The sequence below is a fragment of the Lasioglossum baleicum genome, chromosome 4 (assembly GCF_051020765.1).
Source record: "Lasioglossum baleicum chromosome 4, iyLasBale1, whole genome shotgun sequence".
NCBI lineage: Eukaryota > Metazoa > Arthropoda > Insecta > Hymenoptera > Halictidae > Lasioglossum > Lasioglossum baleicum.
The window spans coordinates 20,874,493-20,901,940 of record NC_134932.1 but is presented as its reverse complement, the minus strand read 5'-3'; the positions used below and the strand labels follow the sequence as shown (position 1 = coordinate 20,901,940).

Here is a 27,448-nt window from a genome sequence, read left to right as displayed (position 1 = left end):
TTGTATGTATGTACCATTCTTTTGACCAGTGTCAACTTCTTTCCTTCTTTGGTTATATCATTTCACACACTGCCAAAGTCAAGGCAAGAAACGCCACATCTGTATTGAAAACCATTGCTTTAAAAAATAAACACCTAACGTGAAAATCGCCACCTCGTTGATAGCTAGATTGACGAGAGATTATTGAAGCGTATTGGCGGGAGCTTCAATATTATTGTCAACCAACATTAACAATATTATTGAACGTCTAGGGGCCCCTTTAGGTCGATCGATGACGCGAGAGTAGCCTCGTTCATTTTGGATTTTTGATAGTGATTAAAACGCGAGGTGTAGGCGTTGATGATCGTAGTAACGAGAGCGATTTTTCGGGGGTTGTGTATCGGAGCGGATCTTTCAGCTAGCTATCCCGGACGCGTACATCGTAAAGCTTTATCGACGCTTCTGTGACACACGCGTAATTTCCTGCCGGCAATCGGCCACAATGAATCACGGGCTGTGTGTGAATCGGATGAAACAGTGCAAGGTTAGACGCCGATAACGGAGGCATCGTCACCGCTGCAATAAACATCCGGAGCAGCGGGAAAAAGAGCGCTAGATGCCACGATTTTTGTCTTCGTGTCGGTTCAGGTAAGATTCCTCGGCATCACAATTCGGGGAAAAATGTTGAAACATCCGCCAACGCGTTCGTGAGATTTTTCTGATTGAAACGATACCAAACACCACATCATTTCGATCGTATTTACTCGCTTATTTCACGATACAGTGGTGTGCCCCTCTTATCCGAACTAATCGGTGAAACATGAGCTGGAATTTAGATAGTGAAACACACGATTATCGAGGTACAGTGCTAGATTAAATGTTTACTGATTTGTAGAATGATTCGTATTGCATACGGGTCGCTTTAGATGAAACTGTTTACGTGTGATACACGAGAATTCAGATACCGTCGGTTCGGTTCGGATAATCGAAGCTCTACCGAATCGCGGATTGAACGAGCAAATATACGAATTACGTCATGTTTCATATCGTTTTCATCGGATGTCCCGACCATGTCAAAAACAAAAAAGTTTTGCCAAATATTGTGCGCATGACATGACTCTCGACAACATGTATCGAGAGATATAAAAATCGCTGTCTTCACTGATCAATTAAGTTCAAGAGGTTATTGTAATGACGATGCAGTAACTTGATTTAAAAAAAAAAAAGATAAATGATCGCGATTTTCAATCAGAAGTATCTCAAAATCAACTGTAGAGCTTTTCCAATGTCCGATGGATCTGGTTTACCACGGGATTCGCTGACGAGTTCGATCGCCGCGAGAATCGCCGGTGTAATACGACCTAACAATGCAGAAACTTATTTTAGAAAAAAGAGAGGGAGGAGGAGAGGAAAATGTCGCGATCTCTTTTCTGTTCAAGGATGGCGTTTAATTAACTGTCGAGTTTCCCAACCCCGTTCTCCATGGCTTTTTCCACCGCGGAATCGATGGAAGATCGACGCGCATTATTCCTGCGTCATGTATCGGCAGGCGCGGCGTAATAACGTCCAGCCCCGGAGAGTTCCTCGACGAAAGCCGATTGAACGCAACGAGTCAACGGTGAAATGCAATAATTCCACGGGCGGTGGATTTATCGGCATAGCGGGGGAGGGAGCGGGAAATAACAATTGGACCAAGTTGCGTTTTCACCGAGCGGCGCGGATTTTAATGGATTTCGCGAACTTTCCGCGGAAACAGCGCTCGTCGACACGCTACCAAACCATCATCGACATTGGAACTCGATTATAGATTAATTAGTACTATTAGATTCCATCCGAACTTATTGGAAAACGAAGCTCTTGACACTGAGCGCGCGACAGGTTTTAATTCGCGAGTGATAAACTGCGAATTTTATGCGAAACCAAAATGGTTTTAGTCGTTCGTACGTAGTGGAATGGCATTGTTCTTTCAATGATATGAATGCGTTGAAAATAGTTTTGTTGCGTATTCGTACATTTTTTCCACGTATGCATAGAATCCTAGCATTCCAGCGATAACTTTAATCGCAGATCGAATTCATATTTCTGGTATCAAGAATCGCGAGACGGAGTTACAATAGTATTTAATTTCCTGCATTTTTATTAGCTTGTAACATGAACACGTTCGGTTCCGAGTACATATAGTGTTCTAGTTCTAAGAATTCAGTTATGACTCATTGTAAATGCGCATATCTATGATTAACCAGGAGCCATTCCTAGTCGGAAATTATGTAATCGATTGGATTTAATTCTATACCCTATTAATGAATGTATAAATAATTAATTTTAGAGGATTAGAAGTCGTATAAAAAGAGGGAGAAGAGGATCACGAGTCTATAAAAATTCATTTCCATCCTTGTGGAAGATCTGAAAACTACATGCATGTATACATGCATGAAGATGCGTGGTTTCAGTCGTCGGGAATTGTAGCATGACTTTTTAATGAACTGTAAAGATGGCGAGGAAGAATTTTTCGCTTAAACGATACATTTTTAACGACTCCGCCGAAGTTTAGTGCAGGGTAACAGGTTATTAAATATTCATTGCTACGGTATCTTATGTCTACGGCGGCGTTTACGATAGGTATCCAGGATAATTGGAAACATATATCAACTATCGAGGGGTAGCTACAATTTAACTATCTCAGAATGACCAACTTTTTATATTAAAATTACAAAAATGCATTCATGGAACAGGACTGTAATAACAGCCACAGGAATTCTAAGCAAGTTCAATATCGTCATTTCTATAAGGGAACATTTATTCATCATTTTAATATCTTGAGAATAGTGTAACAATAGTCATAAAGTCGCCCGATGTCTTCATAGTTTCATGTTTCGCATGTCCATTTTTAAAGAAATATTAAAAGAATTTTTGGATTGACAGTGTTTGTGCGAGGCCTTGATAAAATTAAAGGGGGAATAGAAAGGGGAATTTAATAATGATTTCGAAAGGGTTGTCACGTACGCGTTCGATTAGGCATAATGAAATTCAGCCGACGCCTCGGTCGGTTGGCATTATCATCGGCTACCGCATAATACGTACGTGATTTAAAGTCGATCGCGTGACACGAAACATTTTCATTCACGGAAAGATGCTTACTCGGCCAACTACATTCGGCATGATTTATCGGCGACAACGTTCGGTGTTCGAGCACGTTTGGCCTAATCAATTATAAATAATTACGTCCAAACGCAGACTCTTCCGCAATTTTATTCAGGCTAGCTCTACACTGGTGGTCAAATTGATAAGGCACCTCAAGGAGCCACGACGTTCATTTATGAACAAAGGTGTAATAAAAATATTTTCTACCAAAAAATTTGTTCCTCCGCGAACGGTTGTAGAAACTGCGGAATATAGGAGAGAGTGGTCGAATGCTATTTCCAGAGCGACACGAGCAAAACGTGCACCGAGCTTTTTTACGTTCTCGACGTCAGATGCAACGCGTTGCTACAATGTCGGGCGGGATATGTATGTATAACGAGTAGGAAAGCGACAGGACGAGTAGCCAAAAAATCTGGCTGCAAGGGACAGGAATCTCGAGTAGTAAATCGAATCACTCGGCAATCTTCGTCTGTCTCACGACAATTTCTGATCTGAATTTTTCACGTTAAATGTTCATGAACTTTGAATCGAGTTTTAAGAAAAGTGCCAAAAAGTACCTCTCTGATTTTTTACACTTCTGGAGTACATTATACTTTAACACTTTACCTACCGGAAGCCTATTAATAGGATTTTCAATAATTGTGCTGTACCAACAGAAAGCATAGAAATTTTCTTTTACATTGCAATCTTAAATGAAACTATCATATTAGATGACGTTATTGAGGGTGACTTGTTAGTTCACAATGAAAATTGCTGTTGCTATTGAAGGCTCCATTAAAAAGTGTTTAGCCATGTACCATAGATTTTTCAAAATTATGCAATAATCACCGGTCGGTAATGTGTTAAGTAGCAATTGACTTTATTTGCCCAACTTTGCCCGAATCAGAGAAACTTGGGTCTGCAACGGCAGCGGAGTGCATCGCGTGTCGCAGTCACGTATTTCCGGTAACGTGATAAAAAAGTTGTTCGAACAAAAGTTGGTCAGTAATTACATGATAATAAGTAGCAATGAAAAGAATTAGCAAAAAGGTGTCCATTTGATTTAAAAAAAAAAGGATGGAGATCGTTACATTTTTTTCATTAATCGATGTACCTTCATGTCCTCTTTAACAAATAATATGTCTCGATAGGATGTACATATTGGTATGCTACATAACATTGGTTCTTCTTATTCCACTAACGGATTTCCACTATCAGAACGATCCAGTTACGAGAATCGTCTTGTTTATCGAACGGTTCGGATAAATGGTGTCCCAGGATATCGTGTTTGGTAGAATTGAAGGTCCGAGGGTCCGAAATGTTTACAGAGGCGGTACGATAGAGTACAGGAAGGCTGAAGTCAACCTCGTTTCAACGGTCGAGCACGGTGTTTCCGGTTCTGCTCGGCGAAGGGCCCGGAGGGATAGGTTTTGCGTAGGTTCTCCTCCAGGGGACTTGTCCCGGGCGGTGCTCGCCGCCTCGCGATCGGTTAATTCGTTTAAATTGCGCGGAATTGAGGGGAATAATTTTCTCGATTCTTGGCACCGGCCAATTGTAACCCAGGAGAAGGAACGGGCGAGACCGTCGCGGACCGACGACATGCAACGACGCACCCCAGGGTCACGCACACCATGTGCGCGAATGAAAGGGGATAGTGGCCGGGACATGGCGGGACCACGGGGGGACGATGGGCCAAAGAGAGTTGGAGAGGAACGAAAAGAGATAGAGAGGGAAAAGAGAAACGGCCAGATGAAAAAAGAAAGCCGAGCGAGAGAGACGAAAAAGGAAGTATAAGGATAAAACAAAGGTAGCTGGAGAGAGAACACGAGCTTCGGGAAAATAAGAACCAGAGAACCCGAGGAGAAGAATGAGAGAGTAGGAGAGAGTGCTTGACGTGTGGTTATTCGAACCCAGCCTAATATTTCGAGTGCTACGAGCATTACAGATTAGGGCGTTTTCTGCCCTTGGAATGTGTGGGTATTTTTAGAATCCCCTAAGAATTTTTCTCGGCAGATTTTTCTACCTATCGTTTGCGAGTTAAACGATATTTACAAACTCTACAGCTATGGTACCAACGTGTACGAAATTAATTTGACTATCTGTAAGTAAACTGCGAGATCGTGGACGAGTAAACATATTTGAAATGGTATCGCATTAGGAGTAATTTCGATCAGAAAAGTGTGACAGATGTGTTGGTAAAAGCTTCATTAGAAACTGATTAGAAGTTAAACAGTTTTATCCTCAAATGAATATGTATTGTGTACGTTCGATACTAGCGGCAAGCGATCAAGAAATGGTGTCTGTACTCTGTACACGATGTAAGTGACACTTGGATCGCGAAATTTTCGCATAAACGTACAGAGGCATTAGCGTATGTACTTAGCAAACGGGACCAAAGAAAACACTGGTCAAGGAAATTGACCACCATGGAGCGGGAGAACGCGGTTGTCGGTGTCGCACGCGAAAGAAAGGAAAACGAAGAAGAGAGAAAGGGAGGCATTTCGAAGTAGCGTCGCCGTCGCCGTCGGCGTCGTTCCAATTGCTATTACACGTTTGTCACGTGACAGATGGGGGCTGGGGATATAGGCGTAGCACCCCAGCAGGAGCCGTGGCGGCCCGATCGATCCGTCGGAGAAGACATCGAGGCGCCTGTGAGAACTCCGAGCGGAATCACATGCACGAATCTCGCTCGCGTGACTCGACCGCACGTACGTGCATAGTGCATATACATATCGAGGAGGGCCCCGTTGATTGAGCCCGAGAAAACGAGCGACATTGCGTACAGAAGTTGTTGTCCGGCGACGATCCGTCGTCGCGACGACTCCTGCGTGCATAGGTCAGCGACGAGCGGAAAAATCGTCGCGCGTCTTACACAGAGGGTGTCCATTAAGTCTATTTGCGGAACAACGTATTTTCTCCGTTTCATTTCAGGACTTGGTAAAACCTTGTGTATTACTTTACTGTATTACAAGAGGGTTAAGTGTTCACGTCGTTTAACAATGTTTCAAATAAAAGGAGGGCTTCTTACGAAGGCCACGGGATTTGTCCAGGTGGACTCGCCTTTCAGGTTTCGAGATAAACTTGTATTTTTATAAATGGAATGTACATACATATAAGTTTGTAATTAGTCACGATTATAGCTCATTCCGTGACGAATTCATCTATGTATCTACGTTGGTTTTTCAAGGTCATTCAAGGTCAATCATTCTACTTCGTCGAACGTTCTCAACAGAGATTCTCGACTTTTCAAGAAATTTTTGGAGACTATCAACTAGGAACTTGGTAGTTCATTCGCTGAACGGGTCACCCTGTATTTTGTTAGAAGTGGGAGGGAAAAAAGATGATGGAAAGAAGAATGGGCAACAGGAGAGGCGAGAAGAGCCGAGAGCTGGAATGAAAAGCGAGGAAATTGCGATCGTTAGCGATTCGAAAACGAAGCGTCCGCGGCAATTTCGTCGCTCGCGAGAATTTTCGTGTAATCCGGACCTGTAGAATCTGGTTACAGGCAGGATATCGTATGTGCAAGAGGAAGCCCGACAACGTGGCACCGCGGGGGAATTAAAACGGTGTACGAATCGATTCGACGTGCCCTTTCCGCCAGGCTAATTTCTTTTCAGACGTCATTTATCTTCCGAACCGGAGACGCGCAAACAGATCTTGTCGCGTGTCTACCTCTGTTATACGAGTAAATGGCTACTGGTGCCTGGTGCACCCGACCGATGCACAGGGTGCGCGCCGCGCCGCGCCGTGCGGGCACACACGAGGTTGCGAAACACGATTGCACCCCGCCGTCTTGTGTACAGGACATGGCAAGATGATATTCAGAACGGTGCCGGTGCTGCTTGCCGGCCGTGCCGATTATTGATTACCGTACCCGACTAATCAATGAACGTTGACGATCTTATCACGCTGTTTGTTACGCTTCTTTGTTCCGTCGTGGAAACGAGAAAAGCCATTTGTACTCGAAACGATTTAATGAGCGCCTATCTGCGGGGAATTATTGCCCGCCGATCAGACCACGGTCGTTGCGTTATCGATAACCCTTGTTAGGAAGATTAATCGTTCTCGTCAACGGTATTCCTGTTCTTTCGGAAATAATATCGACGTTTTTCCGTGCCGATACGCATCGATGTCACGATCACCCTGTCGCGTCGGATCGATCGGTTTTTACAGCTATTCCGAAAGAGACGTGCTCTACAATCGGCCAGTACCAATGGGTACCGATTTTCATCAGTATGTATCGATAGGTACCGATGTTCATCGGTGTTGATAAATATGGATAACGTGGAGAGAGAAATCGACAAGTATTATCACTCATCGTAATCGATAGATATCGATGTGTATTCATTAGAAACGATAAATACCGGCAATCGATAAAATTCGAGGAGAAACCGTTTTCATTGGGATTGACAGGAATCGATAATCGTTGCACAGTTTGGAACCCGTCGTAAGGACGTGCCAAGGTTACGCGAATCAAGTCGTCCGCCTGTGCGTTGTTGGAAGAAATAAAATGAATATTTCCAAGTAGCATGAACTGAAGGAATGTATTCATCCAACGTTTAATGCGACCGCATAGTCGAGTGTACGTACGGGTATCTGGAATTTCTACGTTCTCTTCTTAGGCGTTCCCATGAAATTAAGGGATCGACGTCATGTTGCTTTTCACTTCTGAAGTCATCGTGTGTCGGTGCGTCTTGGCCAGGACAGGACGTTAACTCGAGACAATTAATATGCTTCTGAGTAGATACGCGTTACTCCCAATTATCCCTAAGGCTTTCATAGAATTTCCTGACAGCGGCTGAAACGTCAGCTTCGTCATACGATACTGCCCCCTGAGAAAATGTGCGGTTCAACCCTCGGAATGGGTAGCCGATCCGTTTCGCTCGAATTCGAAGCCTCGACATTCAAAATTTCAAATGCTGTTTTTGAAATGAGCTCTGCGAAACTTCCGCCTTTGACAGAAATTGTTAAAAATAATGTAAAAATCAGCAACCTATTGCTCAAAGACGGAATTGAACCTCTGACACTCCTTAGAAGGGGATGTCACGGATTTTTCTGAAACTTGCAGTACTTGAAGGTGTCATCTCCAGATGTAAATTAGCAAAGCAGTAGCGCGGGCTTCTCAAGATTTTCCGAGAAAATTGCATTAGAAAATCGGTTTATATGATACATGCGCGTTTTAAGGAGTTCGCGTTAAAATGTTAACAAGAAGATGAGCAGCCGAGGGTGTAGCGAGAAATACTAGTAATACATAGTCGAGTCCCGCTTTCGAGATTTTATTTTTTCTTGAAATTGATACCCACCTCAATTTTAAGCCTTAAAATCTATTATTTATAAGTTATTTTTATTTTTTAAGTAGAAAATGCATGTTTTTTATTTGTGGACGTTGGGAAATAAATTGAACATAAAAATAATACAGAATGTTATACTATTTACTAGAGATACCAGATGCTCTGTGATACTAGAGTGATATCTATAAATGTGAATGAAGTATGTTTTCCGGTAGACGTCCTCAAAAAAGGGGGTGCTCTTGTACGAATGCTGAATTTCTAGTGTGTGCTAGATGCCGCAAAAATGATTGTTTTCCATGTTTTTACGATGAATATTACCCTGGCTCGTGTCATACTAGCATGCAATTAATACAGAGAGAGAATTTTCAACAACAAACTAAATATAACATTCTGTATTATTTTTTATATTCGATTTACATATTTCCCAACGGCCACAAACAAAAACATGCGTTTCCTCCATAAAAAATAAAAATCACTTATAAATAATAGATTTTAGGCTTAAAATTGAGGTAGGTATCAATTTCCAGAAAAAAAATATCGAAAGCAGGACTCGAACCAACTAACTTACATTTGAAGATGACATCTTCAAATGCTGCAAGTTTCAGTGGCAGCCCCTTGTTAGAGTAACAATGCACCCCCCATTTTTCTTTCCAGCTTCTACATAAAAACGAATAAAAATAGTCAAATGTTTGACTGCTTTCTATCCCACTTCTAAAATGTACTTGTTAAAATTGTGCAATTACGAATGAAACAAAAATCGTGTTTCTAAACTACAAAGTGAAAATGTAGAAAGTATTGTCGTAGTATTGCAATACCGGACTAAAAATACAATACCGGTATTCGGTATTTTTTTAAGCGTTGTACCGGTATACCGATATTAATACCGGTATTAGGAATTTTCATGAAGGTACAAAAACACAAGTTGTTTAATAGAAAAAAACATTAACTAATTTATTGACTTCATACTTTTGAAATGTGATTGTAAAAAAGATAATGCATTTATTGAACTGTGATTAAGCCTTGAACGTGTTTTTCTGCACAAATTACCTGCAGTTGAAAATGCTCTTTCCGCATCCACGCTGGTTGGTGGTACTGTTAATAATGAGCGATATACTTTCTCTAAATATTTGCCTCGATGTCCTTCATCTTCTAACAACTCGGTCTCTCGTCTGACGGTTTTTGATAAATCTATTTTTTGTATTATTGTTCGCGGCAATTTTTTTATTTATAGCTAATTGTAATTTCTTCTCGGGAGACAATTCTTTTTCAATATTAACATCAACATCATCTTCAACGAATTCTTCTGGATAGGTTTGTGTTTGGTTTTCATAAATGTTTCTGTGGAAATTGACGACGAACTTAATTAAATTTGACCTTGTTAGCTTCTTTTCTTCCTTTCCGTTTTCTTTTTTAAAATCATTATAATTATGTAAATACCTTGAAATATTTTCTAGTTCACACTATGCCCCTTTCCTGTATACGAATTTTCAATGCACTGTATAATTCCTCAGACAGTGGCGTGTTCTGATCTTTAAGTGATTGCAACATAAAATTTATTGCTGCATTCGCTGTTAATAAGTTGGAATCCTTCCGACATAATGCTTCCACAGCCAGCTTTATTGGAAGCAGAGCTGATACAGTTTTTGATATTAAATCTCGAATTCACTATCGGAAAAATTAATTTGTAAATTTAAGTCAATTAATGCTTTCCGAATTGGATTTTTTAATTTCAAATATCGTTTCATCATTAATAACAAACTGTTCCAGCGTGTTTTAGAATCTAATATTAGCACAAGTTCTTTTTTTATTTCAGTAAGTATATATCTTTTTGTAAAACGGCATTTTTAGTAGGGGAACGTTTAAATATTTCAACAACTTTTCCAATTTTCTTAATTATTGGAAGCAATCCTTGGTAAGTTAATATTTCGTCCTCGTTACTATTATCTTCGTCATATTCAAATGAGGTACTTTCAACAATTGTATTATTATTTTCTTCATTGTCACTCTCTTCGAAATCAGAATCAAAAGTTTCTAAATCCAGATTTCAGCGGCGAACGTATTTCAAATAAGAGTAGATGCCCCAAAAAATATTTATTATTTATAGCTCATACCGAAAATACATACCGGTATTTTACCTCAGCAAATACCGGTTTCACGAAATTGCAAAATAGCACGAAATACCGGTACATATTCGGTATACCGGTATACCGGTATTGCAATCCCTAGTCTCAATAGCGAAAACAATTAACGAGACCGTGCAATTCACAGGTCACGTGTCCCGCGTGCAAAAGCGATTATGTAAAATCTGACTCGAGACGTTATTAGTCGCGTAAGTACACAGCGCGCAACTAGTACGAATATTATAGTTATACAGTTGGTGTTGTGACGCCAGCGGAATGTCACACGGATGAAACGATGATTCGAATTTGAAAATTCAAAGATGACAAGATTCGCCAATGAGGAGCGTATATCGCAGAGAGCTCGTGACGAGCGAAATCGGGTCGAGCGCGGTTTGTTTACGAGTTCGCCCCCAATCGCGACTCTTTGTTTTCGAGTCGAGCTCTCTTGATTGTAGCACTATCCTTAGCGAATGTATCATTCGTTGAAACGCGAAGAAAAAAAATCCGTGTACCGCCGACTCCAACTTCGACACCGATGGCTTCGACGCGCGCATCCGATTCGTCGCGAATAAAATCCGATGTAAATCTTGAAACGCGTTGTCGCAGCATTACGCGAACGCCGCGCCGCCGCGCCGTCGTGTAAACTCGTTGCGCTAATCCAAACTGTAATTTGTTACGTTAATCCGGTGGGTAACAGCGTTACGCTGTTCGCGAATGGAATGAGCGAAATGTTCGCGAGCTAATGCGGGATAAAATGTTGTGCTAATCCAGGGCTCGAGTTTTTCCTATCTAAAACGGCTGCGATAATCCGGGGAACGATCGTATCGGCCCTTCCAGGATCTCGGCAATTCTTAGCAAGTCCTTTGCACATTTTCCACGGGAGATGTATTCCTCGCGATAAGACAAAGGAAAGTACTCGTTCGCGGAATGGAATGCAATTTATTCCGGTGCGAAAAGAATGCGCGATACCGGCGCTCTCCAAAAATGTTATTCTACTTTCTCGAGCCGCAGCTAGTCTATAGAACTCTCTCTTTGATAAAGAGGTTGCATCTAGGTTGTGGAATCGCGATCGCGACGAATTTCGGCCGATAACTGCACAATTTTTTGTTTCCTCGGGCTTTTTTTCCTTTTGTCGAACGGCACCGAGAACCTGTAATTTCGCGAAGGTCATCGCCGCTCGCAAGATAGTAGTGGAAAAACACGAGGCTGGGACAGACAGCGCGGAAAATATATGAGCGAGCAATAATTATTTTGCACGATAGATGACCCCGCCGTCACCGCGGTGTTATCAATTGTTTTCAATGGGGCGCGAACACCGATACAGGAGTTCTTTGTTGCTTTTTATCGGCCTCGCCTCGGTGCCAATGTGTGTCTAGGTGTGCGTGAGACGGATTGCTCGTTATTAGCGATGAGATCAAGTTCAATACGTATTTACGAATCCGAATCAACTGGCACATAATCGAGTTTCATTCTACGGGTCTCGATTCCTACTCAAATTCAGCGAAGTTCCAACTAGCGATGTCCATGATTTACAATATTTTCGTGTTTATCAATTAACGCGAAGAAACTTCTACAGCATTCACCAAAATTGAGGACGAGCTCCATCATCGATATGTTCCTATTTTAACAAATAAAGGTGACCTCGAAATGTCCGAAACTCTTTCACCTACAAAAAAAGCTGTTATGGCCGTATTGTAGTGCTCTTTATACTGAAAAACTTTGGTTCTTAAAGTCTCTTCAGTCTTTCAAAGAAATCATAACAGGTTCAAGTACACTTGGAAGTACTGTATTCCCGGAAATACTTACATAGGGTCGAGTCCAATCAATCAAGGTTCGAACATACTTGCAAGGCACTCGATCCCATCGCTACTTGTTATAGGGTATTCCCCGACGCGAGTTGCCCCGACCATCCTATTTTCGCCAGCCATTGACCCCGATACCGTGACATAGCAAAGATGCAACTAATTTCTTCGCGCAAAACCACCCTGTCGCTAACACGCGCGTCATGGTGTACAACATCATGGTTGGGTACCGAATCTGTTCGGTGGTCGTTTCGAAAGAAATCAGTCGGTAATTTTTTTTGAATGCTTGAAGACTCGAATAAACTCTTCGAGTAAAACGGCGTCGGTATACTTAAATGCAGATGAAGGAAGATAGTAGAACCGCCGCTTCATCCTCCGAAGGGTTTTACGACGGGGTTTTAGTCTGGCCTTGAAACGAGGGTGACCGAGACTAAACAGAATTGTAGATGGACGATTGCTGGCGACTACGTTGGGCCGCATAAGTATGGGTGGTCTTTGGGATGTTTACTCGAAGGATCCTTAAAAATAAGGACCTCGTACCCGGAGGATCTGACCGCTAAGAGGGTAAGACGAGGCTGTCTTTTCGTCAGTGTTTGAATTGCCCCAGAATTGTTCGAAGATAACGTCCTCGGCCACTTTCTAACAATTTGCTAACATATTGATCTTTCGTCAATGTATATCTATGCTATTGCCTATCGCGTATAAGTGTTCGTTCTCAGTCAGATTTGCGCTAAGGATGCCTGTTATTGATATTAGAGCTTTGAATCCAATTCTGTTCCTATCCACGCGTTGCAATCACCAGAGTACTGCTTTGAAATGGCCACGTTTCGCAGCTCCGTTAATTACGAACGTGATTGGACACGAGAAGAATTTCCAATTTCGAATTCCACTTCTATAATCGGATCGGTCGATCATTCTCCCCTTAAGATAGACGTAGTTTGCAATATGTTTACATCGCGCGACAAATGCTTTTTCACCAGTAAGTAATTAAAAACAGATGTGCATTATTCCAATGCGGTATCAGGTGGCGGTATTATAACAATCGATGGAAATGTACCCGTTGACGTCAAACGAGCGACGTCGCACAGCAATAGCAACTCGCAGTAATGAATAAATAGCATAAGAGATCGTGCCACTAAAAAAACTCCGAAATCCTTCAGTTTCAATGTTCACGTTAATTACGTTTTTAAAAAGTGGTCGATGAATGTTACATGAAAAAATGGAGTTCGAGAGAGGTAATAAATTAGAAACTTGCTCCGCGATCCGATGATTACCAGCATAAATTAAAGAAGGAAGAGTTCGTTTCGCTGTGTTTTACACGATCTCAGCCGATCGAGGGACGTTTAGGTTAAACGATTGTATCCGTTTCATTTTTTGATTAATAAATGATAGCGGTAGACAGATGTAGAATGCGATATGTGATCTATACGTTGCTTTAGAAACTCGATACGTGTTACCGCCATACCGAGTGCTGTGCTCCTGTAAATCGGCGACCGGATCGACGAAGGATACGGTCCATCGACTAGGTGAGAGCGAGTATCACGCGCGGACCGTATAATAGATCATGTACAAGCACGCCACGTTAGGTCTAATTACGCGGGACACTTACTGCTTTGTGATCCACCGGTCGATAAAGTCTACGCGATAACTGCCGAAAATTAGCGAAGCCATTAAACGGCATCCTTGATTAAACGGATGAGGAAAGTAACGTGCTCAATCCTGCGCAACTCGACTGAATTTCCGAGCAGGCGTTGCCACGACAAACCAATTTCTCTCCCGATTTAGACCATGCTTCGAAGATATTGGACACAATTTAACAAAAGCGTCACTATACATATATGTAGTGGGTTAGATTCTGCCTCTCTCTCAGTAACCGTACAAAAATTGTTCAACATCTCTTCAAAAAAGGAAGTTGCTAAGTTGGGTAGTTTTTTCAGTAACAACTAGCTCAATTAAAAAATTCCATCCACGCTGCACTCGATAACTATTAAATCGATCAACGTATTTATTTTTGAGCTACTCCTTTATGAAACACTTAAAAGTTGACAACGAAAGTGCTAATCGGAAATAGCTGATTACTATACGTAATATTTTGTGTGCAGGGTGACGACATAGGGCGTGTCCTTCCTTTTGATGGAATTCCGTGGCCGATGGAAACGTGCAGAAGCACCCGGTATACAGCTGGCCAGATGTAGGCACGAAGAATTGAAACGGTAAGAACAGCTGCGGGTCCAAACGCGAGCTGTTATTGTTTTTGTGAGTCACGAGTGGCAATAGAGGAATGTCAACAGAAGTGTCGGTTCGGTACGAGCGCGAGAAACCGTTTCACGTTTGTGCCTTCAGACAACTGTACTTGGCAGCGGTAAAACATCCAATTATTCCACACGGTGGCGATTAATCTTCCCGACCGCGATCGTTCGCGCGGAATTAACGAAAACGCGGACGCGTGGCGCGGAGTCATTCACGGGGGGGGGGGGGGCAAGAATTTGCGAAACGTGCGCGGAATATCATTACTTTTCGCATCAACATGCATGGGACCTGCATAGCCCCGCATGCAACGCTGGTCATAGACATTCGGAACGCTATTTTCTGACTAGGACATCGCCTATTTCTGCTTATTGACGTTTACAACAAAAAGAATGCAAACCATACAGTCGGTGTGGAAAGTATTCGTACAGTGACAAATTGAAAGTAAAACTGTGTATATTCATGCCAATAATACATTTTATGCGGAAAGAATGATTGATAAATATTCTTAGATGTTTGTAGAATAAATTTCGTGTGAACAAAATTTTATTTCTCTTCAGCATTACAAAAAGAATCAACAAAAACGGAAAAACGTGCAGAAACAGACGCGTAGAAAGTATATTCGTTACATCTCTTATTTTATATACTTAATATATGTAGATATAAACACAACATGACAACAGAATATAACGAATAATAACAAAGCTGTTCAGTTTGCACAGAACACTCGTAGAATTAAAGTCGAAAATTTGAATTGGTCTCAACATGCGTCGTAAAGGTTTCGAAACAACGGAAAAAGTGCGAAAGATTATTGTTCGGTTGCACGGAAAAAGTATTTTGTAAATGAAGTTAATCGTAAGAAGCAACTAAGATTTGCTAAACAGCATGTTAATACTCCAATGCAGTATTGGAAGAAGGTAATTTTCACAGACGAAAGCAAATTCGAAATATTTGGGACCAAAAATCACTTGACAGTATGGAGACAAAAAGGTATGTACAGAGTTCAATAAAAGAAATTTGCGACCCACGATAAAAGACGGCGCGGGCTCTGTATTAGTCTGGGGTTGCATGAGTGCAGCTGGAGTGGGATCTTTACATTTCATCGATGGTATCATGGATCACAGAGTCTACATATCATATATTGACATCCTTAAAAATCACCTCCATTCTAGTGCAAATAAAATGGGACTCAACAATGGGATTTTATATTCACCCATGACAATGATCAAAAGCATTTTTCATATAATACTAGGCAATGGATTTTATATAACACACCAAAATACTTGAAGACGCCACCACAATCACCAGACATTAATCCCATCGAACATCTATGGGATTACTTGGAGAAAAAGATTCGCAATCACAATATTACATCTAAAGAAAGTTTAAAAGCTGCTTTACTAGAAGAGCGGAATAAAATAGAGCCTGCTACAACATCCAACTTAATACATTCCATGCCAAGAAGGCTAGAAGCTATTGCAAAATCAAAAGGCAATCCCACAAAATATTAAACCCGTAAATATTTAGCACATTTTCATAGTTTTTTCGTTTGTTATTTGACTGTACGAATGCTTTCTACGCGTCTGTTCCTGCACATTTATCTGTTTTTGTTGAATCTTTTGTAATGCTGAAGGGAAATAAAATTTTGTTTACGCAAAATTTATTCTACAAACATTTAAGAATATTTATTAATCAGTTTTTCCTCATAAAATGTATTATTGGCATGAATATACACAATTTTAGTTTCCACACCGACTGTATGTGTTCATTTTATAGAGAAACACAATTAAACATAGATCTTGTTCAGATTTTTATTGAATGTCAGCGACCGATGTCGATCCTCAATTTGTTCAATCGTATTGCTTTCAATTTTTGTATAGCTTCTCAGTGACCAATACCGATCCTAAGTGCGTATTTCATTGATCTGACGACGTTGCCTTCATTCGGCGTCTGACTTTCCAGTTCAGACCTCGTCGCTTGTCAAGGGCCGATATCTGCTTTCAATTTGATTACCCGATGATGTTTCCTGCACCTGCGCGTTGTCGGTCACCGGTGACCGGCGCTTCAAGCTTTTCCAATCAGATCTTATCGCTTGTCACCGACTCATACCAGTGATTAGTTCGTTAAGCCAATAACATTGCTTTCGCTAACGTGTTGTCGGTCATTGGCGACAGTTCTTTTTCAATAGATCATTTGGGAAAATGCTTAACTAGTCGGTCGGTAATTGTGAATTGTTGTGTGGAAGTCGACGAGAATTCGTGGATCGTGACGAAGCCGAGTATTTTGACAAGGATTTATATTTCTTGTCAAAAAGTTAATTGGATAAATGTGTTTCATTGTAGATGACCGATACGGGCAGTCACAATTCGAGGTGATTCATCCCGGCAGTGTATACCTGGTGTGCACGCACCGATAGATCCATGGGATGTCCGTATTGATCGAACCACACCCGTATTTTCTACACCCCCCCCCCCCCCCCACATTCACGCGGCTACACACGTATATGCGTGCGCACGAAATTCATGAAACACCATGAACCCCCATAATAGCCGAACGCCGCCCTTCTGCCTGGACTTCCAGATTCAACGGATTCCCTTCCGAATAGTTTCTACGGGCACCGCTGGACTTAAGTATTCCGAAAATATTTTAGATATTTTTCTCTCGAACCCTTATACAACCGGACACCTCGGGTTTTATCGCGAAAATGAATTAATAAAATGCAAAACAGTGGAAGCGTCGGAATGCGAAAATACGGGCAGGCTATTTTAAAACGATTAAAATTATTAACGTCCGGAATAAATTGTCTAGTCTACCGTTTGAATCTGTAATATGTACAACCTTCCGAGATTATACTGGAGAAAAGGAAGGAAGCTAAATTCTCAAAAAGATTTTCAACAGTCAGGTTTAAAGACCTCGCAAAATTGGAGTCGCTGTACCGGAAACATTAGAAACCACTTTTTCCCATTAACCGTCGCAACACAAAACAACTTCGCTGTACAAGCTTCTGCAGTTGCAAGCCTTCTTCGTGCGCGAACTTTAAACAATAGATTTACAAGCTGGGAAACTACGCACTCTAATCCTCTTACGGTAATCCGTTCGCGAGAACAAGTGAGCGCGATATCGAACGATTCGGCGATCACGATAGTTTCAAATCGAATTTCGCTGCAACTGTTATAACTACATATTAAGTACATACGTAGAAATTGATATTTTCCTATTCGTTCGCGTTAATTGTAGATCAACGCCCATTAAATTGCCGGTGTAAACGTACTATCGATACGAAACAATGAATACAATTTCAGAATTACATCGGGGTGTATGCAGAGGCGGGGAAAAGTGTTATTATAAATTACAATGCCTGAAATTATCGGTGAGCGCGCGCACGCTTTGCGGGATGAACGACCATGTATGCTCAACATTTACCCGTCTAATATTTGAATACGAGGCTGGCAAACACCGCCCGACCTTCCCAATTCCCTAGTCTGCAGATGTGTTTCCGGAATTTCTCTTGACAGCGGAATACTTGAAAGGCGCGTGCTACGTCTACACATTTATTATACACGGACCGTTGTACAATTAAATATTCTTTCACCGTTGTGTAATACGATTGCACAATCAATTAACGAAACGGTGAGGGGTGGTGGGCGCTATTCTATACACTATACACCAATTCCACTACATTGGCGAAGTTCGTAACATAAATCAATAGACTTGCCCACCGCCACCGAAATTTATTTTTAAAATAATTAACAAGAGCACCATTTAATCCTATATGCAAGGTATGCAACTATTCCCTGCTGTTATATTGATGCAATATGCAGTTATATTCAACTAACTCAAATTGTCTACATTGTACAAGAATTTTGTAGGATACACGAGTACAGAATAGTATTCGAACCCGTTTGTAAAGATTTATTGAAATGGTCCCACTGCATACTGCAATCCTGGAATCATCTGTTCAACGCAAAAATTGTTTACGGAATAAAATACTAGAAGGAAGACCGTCTCGAAGTAGTTTTAATTGAGTACTCAAACGCGCAGGCAGCTCAAATATTTGGAAGCACAACGCACACAGCCTCGCGAGCAGAATGCATTCCGGAATCGCATACAGGAAGCTTTACGGTATATGTATTCGGGGGCATTACTGCTTCAAGTTTACCATGCAACCTTTCAGCGTGCTTAATGAAAGACAGCATTATATCAGACTAGCCGGGTTTATCACGACAACGAGGTCTTAATATCGCGGCTATGGGAAACTGAACGGATACCATTCAACAGTCGATATACCGTAATCTCTCCGCAGTGCAGCCTCATTTCAGCCCGAGGTTTTACCGAGAATTTTTCTCGGAGACTCGTGACGAGCCTATGCAGGTTGTATCTAGTCCCTTTAACTTTCTGATGCTTTGATGTCAACCACCTTGCTGGCGACATTCTCTCGCCAAAACGTTCTTTCTTTCAACACTAACGGTTCCACGGCCGGTTTCTTATTTTTTGTCTTATAACTATTGAAATTACAATGATGCTTCAAGCACATGTTATTGTAAAAATCGCGAGGAAACTATCTCAAAACTAATCTCAGGCTTGTAACTTTGATAAAATAACGCCCTCTAGTCACGCATTATGTGTTAAAATCAATTGTAAATTGCAATTGTGTGGTTCTTTGTGGAAATGTTCCTTCGAATGGAGCAGAAGTATTCGCATTTCAATCGGTTGCGGAAAATTCGGAGGTTTTCGGAGGTCGCGTTCGTAACCCTGAGTGAAAATGAACCGTCATCGGAGGATCAATGATAAAATAAACGGAACGCATCGTTCCCATCCCTTTGTTCGTGTGTGCCGATGAGCAGGCACGGTGCACACGGTATACACGGTGGCACATGATCAAGAATCACGAGCGTGTGAATCGTGCGCGCTTCACTTGTGACACACAACCTGGCTGGAACGCGCGGACCCGGCCCCGTGTGGCCACAGTGTGGAAAATTGCATCTTAGAAAAGCACGCGGATGAATTATCGCGTCACGCTGACTCACGTGCACGACGTTTAACCACCCCGATTAACCGTGTGCACGAATCGTTGCTCGGATAAACGAGATACAATTATTTGCTCGTACAGTCTTCAATGACGCTGTCGTCAATTAAAATTGAATGGCGTCGCTCGTTTGTCGATTGACAAACCGTAATTGGAGTTTTCGCTGCGTTCTTAATCAAAACTGGACACTGGAGAGCTTCCGTTCGAAGTTCCTTCGGAAAACCAACCTCGTTCTGCATTTGCTTAATTTCATTCTTGAACGCGTTTTCATTGTAAACGTTCTCAATTTTTTCCAATAACTCTACCTTTGGTAAAATCGAAAACTGTGATTGGATTATAACATTATAACATGTCGTATTAAATGTTGAAAAGCTGCATCGATTTCCGACACAGTGGAAAGGGTTGACGCGAAATAGAATCCAGTGAAATTGAATTGGATCTCGGTAAATTATCCGGTGCCTCTATACACGAAGAAATAATAGGAAGACGTCGCGTCGCGTCGTCGACGCAACAGCGGCGTTTTTCCATTGTAATCTTGAACTTCTTTATTGGATGGTTATTAAAGTTTAATAATAACTCCGCACTGGAATGTTCGTTATCGATTGAATAGACCAGCGCAGACGTCGATCCGGAGCACATGAATTCCGCTATTATAACCGACCGATAGAGTTTCTGAAACTTTCGCTGCCGCGACGGGCCACGGACACACAACAACGCGGCCGCCGTTCGAGTAAAATCGGTTTTTGCGCCGGGTGATCGCGATCTACGATGGTGAAACTTAAAAGTGCGATACTTAGAAAGTACATCGTGGAAAAGAAGAAAGAGAGCTGGTCAACGATAAAATTTTAACGGTTCTACGAAAACGAGACAGTAGAACGATTTGGTAAATTCGTGACGGTTTCCTGGAGATATTTCGTAGGAAATGAATAGACTGTGGATCTTTATCCAAAATAAAAATTAGCTGAACGCGAATTGCAATAAACAACAACCGAATATAAATCTTTTTTAACAATTTCAATGGGCTGAAGATGATAGATTGATATTCTTGAATTCTTATAAAATTTCTACGATTTTAAATTTAATTCTACTTTGTCGTAGACGCATAAATCCTTGATCTATTAACGAGTCATTTGGTAGGTAGCTGCTGTGTGATAGTCATTTGGTGGTTTACGTGTAAATTTTTAGTCGAATCGTGTAATCGTGCAAAATGGTCTTTTATACGACGATCGTTTCTTGCGGAAGTAATTTGGAGACGGCCAACCATAAAAATATTCCTCGAAGGGTCATCCATTGTTTAAAAAGTCATTAGGCTCCATCAATTTTATAGCAGTGACGCACATTTGTAAACGAACCTCTCACTATATTTCTTGCGTTTTATTGCCCTCGAGTTTGCCGTACCTTTATCAGCCTCCGTTTATTTTTGTTCCCTTTTCAAGGAAAAACGGAACAATGTTCATCGACTCGAGAGACTCTGTACTCTATACTGTACGCTGTACCGTCGAATCCAACTATGTATTTCTTTTTAAACTTCCAAAAAAAATTAAAGAAAATAATATAAAATAAATCTTCTCGAGAAGCGTACCCGGTCTGTGTGTGTGTTACCCTTCCCGCGAATAAAATAATTTACAAAACTGCAATCAACTCGCTCGAATTATGTATCAAATAATTACTTCCGGATTTGATTGAACTTGTATAAATAATCTTGTGTACGAAAACAAAAACACGTGTTAACATTAAAACAACTGAAAAGACCCGGGATAGAAGAAAGTAAAAACAGACACACGGTATGCAATGGCCGAGGGGGCACCGGAAGTGCTCTGGAAGCTCGCTTCCAGAGTAAACAATGTACTCGTTAAGAGTTTCTTTTCCGACCCCTGCGTGACCTTGAACAAAATTGTGCCATATGCAGCTGAGCATGCCCCGTCTTCTACTTTCCACTTTGAAAACCCTGGCAAACACAAATGTTCCGTTTTATTTAACCCTCTCGGTCACGGCGCGGCGTCCTCGTATAAGGACATACTAAATAAATGCAAACATTTATATTTTCAAAGAATTGCTTAGCAAAGCCATGATTTTGTTTTTCCAGGAATAAATAATTCGCGACCGAGAGGATTAAATCTACAAAAAAAAGAGCCCGCTCTCGCTACGTAAAAAGCAAACCACAAATAATATAAACACAAAAACATATAAAATAGGAGAATACAAAATGTTTGAATCACGTGCGACAACAGGAATTTCAGGTGTGCGTACGTTCCGGTGGCCAGAAAGATAGCGCTAACGATGCGAATGGGATAGTTGTCGCGTGAGGAATTCGAATTTTCGTGAACGTGCTCTCGAAAGGGAGCGAGTTCTAATGCTTTTACTTCCTGCGGTGGCGAGAAAAGTTTCTGGTAAGAAATTAGAAAGAGAGAAGAGCAAAAGGAAGGGGGCAAGAAAGTCGTTATTTTCCCATCGGCAAGAATTTCCAAACGACAATTGAGCCGGAGTGTAGCGCACTCGGTGTAATGTCCACGTTGGGAGCGGAGCACTTCTGTGTCCGCGTCGTGTATAGAGGCAGGGGTGCCACGGTGCCAGCGTAACGAACGTCTCTGTAGTCGTGCAGACAAATTCATTCGAGCCAGCATTGGCAGCGTGATATCTTTCTATGGGGGCTATTTTCTCATCAATCCCAATCGCTTTTATGAAACGTGACTCACGCGTGAAAAGGTCCGCACGCCTTTGGCGAATTCGACGCTGTGTTCCCCTGGTACTGGTACCCCACACGCGCGCGTTCTCTTTCTCGCGCCTGCGCCCTCTGGGCCCGTTCGCACCGTCGTCGCGCGTCGGTCACTCTCGACGACCAGAAAAGAAAAGTAAAAAAAAAGCGAAGAAAAAGAAAAGAAACCCAAAGAAACGAAATTCTCTCAGGCTAGACGCGCCTCACGAAACAGAACTTTATACCTAGACCTCTCTGCACGCGCTCTTTTTCGGGATCCTAACCTTTACTCCGGCCGTAGGATAAAGGGGAGATTTTCTATGGTGAAAGTTTTGTTCGTCGGCTAGAAAACGAAGGATAAAGAAAGGATGTCCTGGCCGCGATTCCAACAGTAACACTTCACTTGGTCTTTTATCCACGATTCTTTTCCCCCAGTACTACGAAACATTAAAAATAAAAACACTGACCAATATACAAACAATTGCAAATAAAAACCGTAAACATTTGTCAAATTGATCAACTGTTCACTAAAAGGTGATCCATATATCTGATAAGACTAACTCGTGCCCGATAATATTCATTTTCAGGTAGTCATCTACTTGATTCTACAGGGTGGCCCAACCATCATCCGGTCATCTCAGACTGCTTCAAAATTGAATAATCCTTTCAGTTTTTTAAAATTCCCAAATGTTCTTTTATAAATAAATTCGAAATTCAAATGCTTCGGTGAGACTTCTGAGTCACCCTGTACAATAGAATCATTGGTCGCGGGGTAATTTCAACTGATGCAACTACTCAAGAGTACACAAGAGTGTAGGATTCTATGTATAACATGATATCCTGTTACTCAACTGGAATTCATTTATCAGATACTACAGCAAATTCATTCATACTGGTGTATTAAGAAATGTTCAGTCCTATTGAGAAAGATTCAAAAAATAATTTACAGTACGAAATCTAGATGACTGTCAGTGGTGAGACATGCAGGGAAACGGAGGATTCGCGAAACATATGTCGAACGAAGTTTTTGCAGCTCGTAACGAACTGTCGGAGAGAGTCTCTGCGCAAGCAACTGACAGCAATACGAGTTTCACGAACATGCGACGATTTTCGCCGAGGAGGTCGACAATGACCTCCAACAGTTGAATAAAAAAAAAAATACTATATCGACAAAGTGCGATAAAAACCGCCTCGTTTTTTTCGTGCAGCGTTTATGAATAGAACGCAAAATTCATTATCGCGAAGATTAGAAAGCGCAGACAACAAGAGCGTTGTCGTCGAGTCGTATTCATTACGACATACATACCATTAATTAAAAGAAGGTATTTCACATTGTCATAAAAAAGAATATTGAAATAAAAAATTCATTGTTTAAACAACAAACGTCAAAGCTTACAAAAAAATCTTTCAAATTCTGTTATTGTCGAAAATTTTGCAACTTACGTTAATAAGAATATCAACTACATCCCGATTTAAAACAGAGTGAACCAAATCTAGGTCTAGTTCTGAAATTCCAGTACAGCTTTTCGAATTCAAATTATGTATGTTAATCAGAGCCACCGCCATAAATTACGCGGGCGACATAGTGGGTGAACATAATGTATGAAATAAAGCGAGCCCTAATATCACTAAAGGTACGTGCATTAACGGCGTGCCAGTCTACCTAATAATCCTTTTTCCCACGTCTGAATTAATGGACAGCGCGTAGAGCCATCAGCCGTGGTTTGCCGTAGCCCAGAAACTTCCGACGACATATATATGTATATATATGTATGTAATGATTATATATACATATATATATATATATATATATATATATATATATATATATATATATATATATATATATTAGTTAGCATAATAATGCTTTAATTCCACTCAATTATCTTCCCGCGTATGTACGTATGATATATTGATCGAAATTTGCAGTTCAGTGATGAACAGAGAGGAGAGAAAGAGCGAGAGAGAAAAATTGTACGCACGAACACTCGACAATAAACGTAGTGCGGAGTTAAACGGCTTATCAAACTTCGTTTTGCGTATCTGCCGACGCATGCACGGACATTAAACGCACGGATAAGTATTCTATAAATGTAGCCGCCTATTTAGTGCACAGACCGCGTCGCGTCCTGACAAATACTTCATACATAACACTTTCCTCGTCGACCGGCATGGAATACCTTCTCGACAATATTACATCTAAAATGTCAATTTACAACATGAAAAGTATTTAAAACTGACATTTACACTAAAATATATTGTATGTACATGAAAAAGTAGAACGGTAATAAGGAAATATTTGAGAGAAAAAAAGTGTAATATTCCATTTTTAATACACTCGGAATTTGAAAAAAAGAGAGGTCAAAAGATTGTTCCAGGATCAATCACGCGTCGTTTAATATACATAGAAAGTTTCGATCCGGTACAATTTTCAAATGGTACGTGCATAAAATTGTTAAATGCGCCGATTAAAATACCTCCGGCGTCCGTTATAAACTTACTCATCCGTCCCGTAACGTAAGGATTAAAATTCTAATTATCGGCGTCTCGGAACAGATACCACGCCTTAAATTTCAAAGATGCAGCGTAGTTGTAACGGTCTGTTTGCTCGGGTCGAAACCCCGGCGCGTATTTTCTATTTATTTTCCTCGCGGCAATTCACCTTCGTCGAAACGAGTAACGGATAATCAAACCAGATCGAGTTACATCGGCCAGCCTATGTACATGTACATATACATACATATACGTGTTCGAAATCGTATCGGTTCGACCGGTGCGGTTGATTATCGAGACCGGCGATAATTCGTCCGCGGAAAATCTGCGATCCTGCACCCGTCAAAATTCGTATCGCTTGTCTATTCCTAACATCCTCTCGACTCCAAGGCGGATTAAGGACGCTATCAAAATCGAGCTCGGGTCCGTTAACATTGCGTCAATCTTAATTAACTTCCTCCTCTTTAGATTCCGACGGTAACGCGAAAGAACTCGTTAATTTCTATACTTCCCGGAGATAGCAAACGACCAAAATGAACGATAATACGATTGTCATCCGTTTGACGTCGGTCGAAGACGATCGATTTCAAAAGTCGAAGTTTCTCGCGGTTCGGAGGTTCGATCGTCGACACGCAAAAATGAATTAACGAGATACGTAGAGTACTCACCATGCCTTGACTCGAATGAGGACTTCTCCCTCAGCGGGGGTGGGCATAGGCTTCCTGAGAGCCTTGACACTTTTCAATCCGCCAAAACCGTTCAGTACTATAGCCCGCATGTCCTTCGGCTCTGGCGTGGGTTTCTCCTCGCCGTTCTCCTTCGGTTTCTCACCGTCGCCATTCTCCTCTACTTTCTTCGATTCCTCTTTGCTGTCTTTCGGCTCCTCGTTCTCTTGCTTCTCAGCCGGCGGCGCTTCCTGTGGTGGCTTTTCACCCTCGACGCTCGGGCTGGTCTCCTTCTTGTCCTCAGCCATTTTTCTTCTCGGTCTCTCTTTTTCGAACTTTGCTCCCGCCGCTTTGTTACTTGAACGCTCTCGCTTTCTCTCTCTCTTTTGGGCTACTCCAGCGAAAGAAACTAGCTAGGTAGTCTGCTTCTTTCTCGGTTGACGACTCAAAGGAGACGAAGAAGGAGAGGATGAAAGAAAAGCCTCGATTAAAGTCTACTCTACTAGTGCTTGAAAACCGTAGCGCGTTCGCACCCGACGAGAGCCAACGTCGTTCTGCGCCACAGTGCCAGGAACGCTTCGGTGCCGGCTATGCCGGCCGGTGACGCGCGCGGTGTTGCCGTTGCTTAGCAACCGCGCGCCCCTTTCGCTCGACCAATCGGATCGCAGCTCCGTGTCCCGTCGTTCGCCGCCGCGCTAAACTACATCGCGCAGAGTACGACAGGTGCCGCGAGTCGCGGAACATTGCTCTTCGCGATTAAAAAGTAGTCCCCCTCTCTCTCTCTCTCTCTCTCTCTTTCTCTCTCTTTCTCTCTCTCGTCCCACCCATTAAATCTGTATTAACCCACGCATCTTCGACTACGATTTTCAACGATCGATCGACCGACCGGCGCACAGTGGTCCAGAAAGCGACAATCCGTGGCCAAAACTCAATTTTTCAACTTTAACTTTACAATGAAATTTTTTTTCGTATATATCGAGAACCTTCCAGAGCTTCAGAATGTGAATACTTTCCGTTTTTCCAACAATTTTTGTGAAATGTGACATTATAAACACGAAATCATCAAATTTCAGGGTAAACTATTTATTTTAATTACTCATCGTAGGAACATCGAAACGTGACTTTTTATAATACTATTATATAATTAAGTATATTTTAAATATCCGTTTGTACAAATAATAAGTTTATAACAATTTATCCTTAAAAAGAAGAGTTATAATTAAACGTGATTAACGTCTCACTTTTTTAACTCCTGTAGTTTCTGGTTTTATACATACATTTAAAAGTCAACGCTGGTAACACTTTAATCCTACAATAGATTTACATCTATTAATAACATTACATCTATTCATTAATAACTATATACATAATAGTTATATATACACATATTTTGAATGAATACTCAATTATATAATCTCATACAGTGTAATTTTAGTATTATTATAGTATAATAAAGAGTACAGTTAACAAAAATAACATAAGTAGTAATTCGAAATTTTATTTTAATTCTCAGTCAAACACTATGATATATACAGCGTTTACAGTACAATACAGAATGACCGCGTGAAACGGCATCGATGTATATGTTACGTTACATCACAGCTATGTTTATGTTTATATTTTGGCGCCAGATAAGACGTAGGGTGCGCGATAACATTTCCTAACAAAAACATCGATAAATCTGTCTACGGTTTCAGGTTCAGGACACGGACGTTTTTTCACTTTGAGAAGTACCAGTCAAAATGGCTGACATTGGTATAAGTAACCATGATACAAAATTATTTTGATTCTGTAATATTCATTATATTACACCTTTAGTTATCGCTGTAAAAGCCATCACACCTTTGCGAAAAAAATGTAACATGAAGTAGGAAAATTTCAGAACGAAATTGTAAAACCAGTAATTTTGACTGGCGTGGTAGATCTAGTGTTAAAGAAACGGACAGACATCAATGTTTAGGTTTATACGTTACACTTTTTAGCAACTGTATATGTATACATATATAGTTA

The 27,448-nt window shown here is 41.2% G+C and overlaps 1 protein-coding gene and 1 long non-coding RNA gene across 2 annotated transcripts in view; one reads left to right on the top strand and one right to left on the bottom strand.

Annotated features, from left to right (window-relative positions):
• The window catches only part of LOC143208435 (synaptic vesicle membrane protein VAT-1 homolog-like), a 55,251-nt gene extending 29,240 nt beyond the window's left edge, over positions 1-26,011 (bottom strand). The window contains exon 1 of the mRNA XM_076422908.1: positions 25,442-26,011. Coding sequence (XP_076279023.1) covers positions 25,442-25,746 — 305 coding nt within the window. The 5' untranslated portion in view covers positions 25,747-26,011. The remainder of the gene's footprint in view (positions 1-25,441) is intronic.
• Positions 246-17,977, top strand: LOC143208454 (uncharacterized). Its single transcript, XR_013008910.1, has 3 exons — positions 246-627; positions 14,415-14,525; positions 16,902-17,977. It is a non-coding gene; the product is annotated as an uncharacterized LOC143208454 (long non-coding RNA).
• Positions 26,012-27,448: the final 1,437 nt, after the last annotated feature.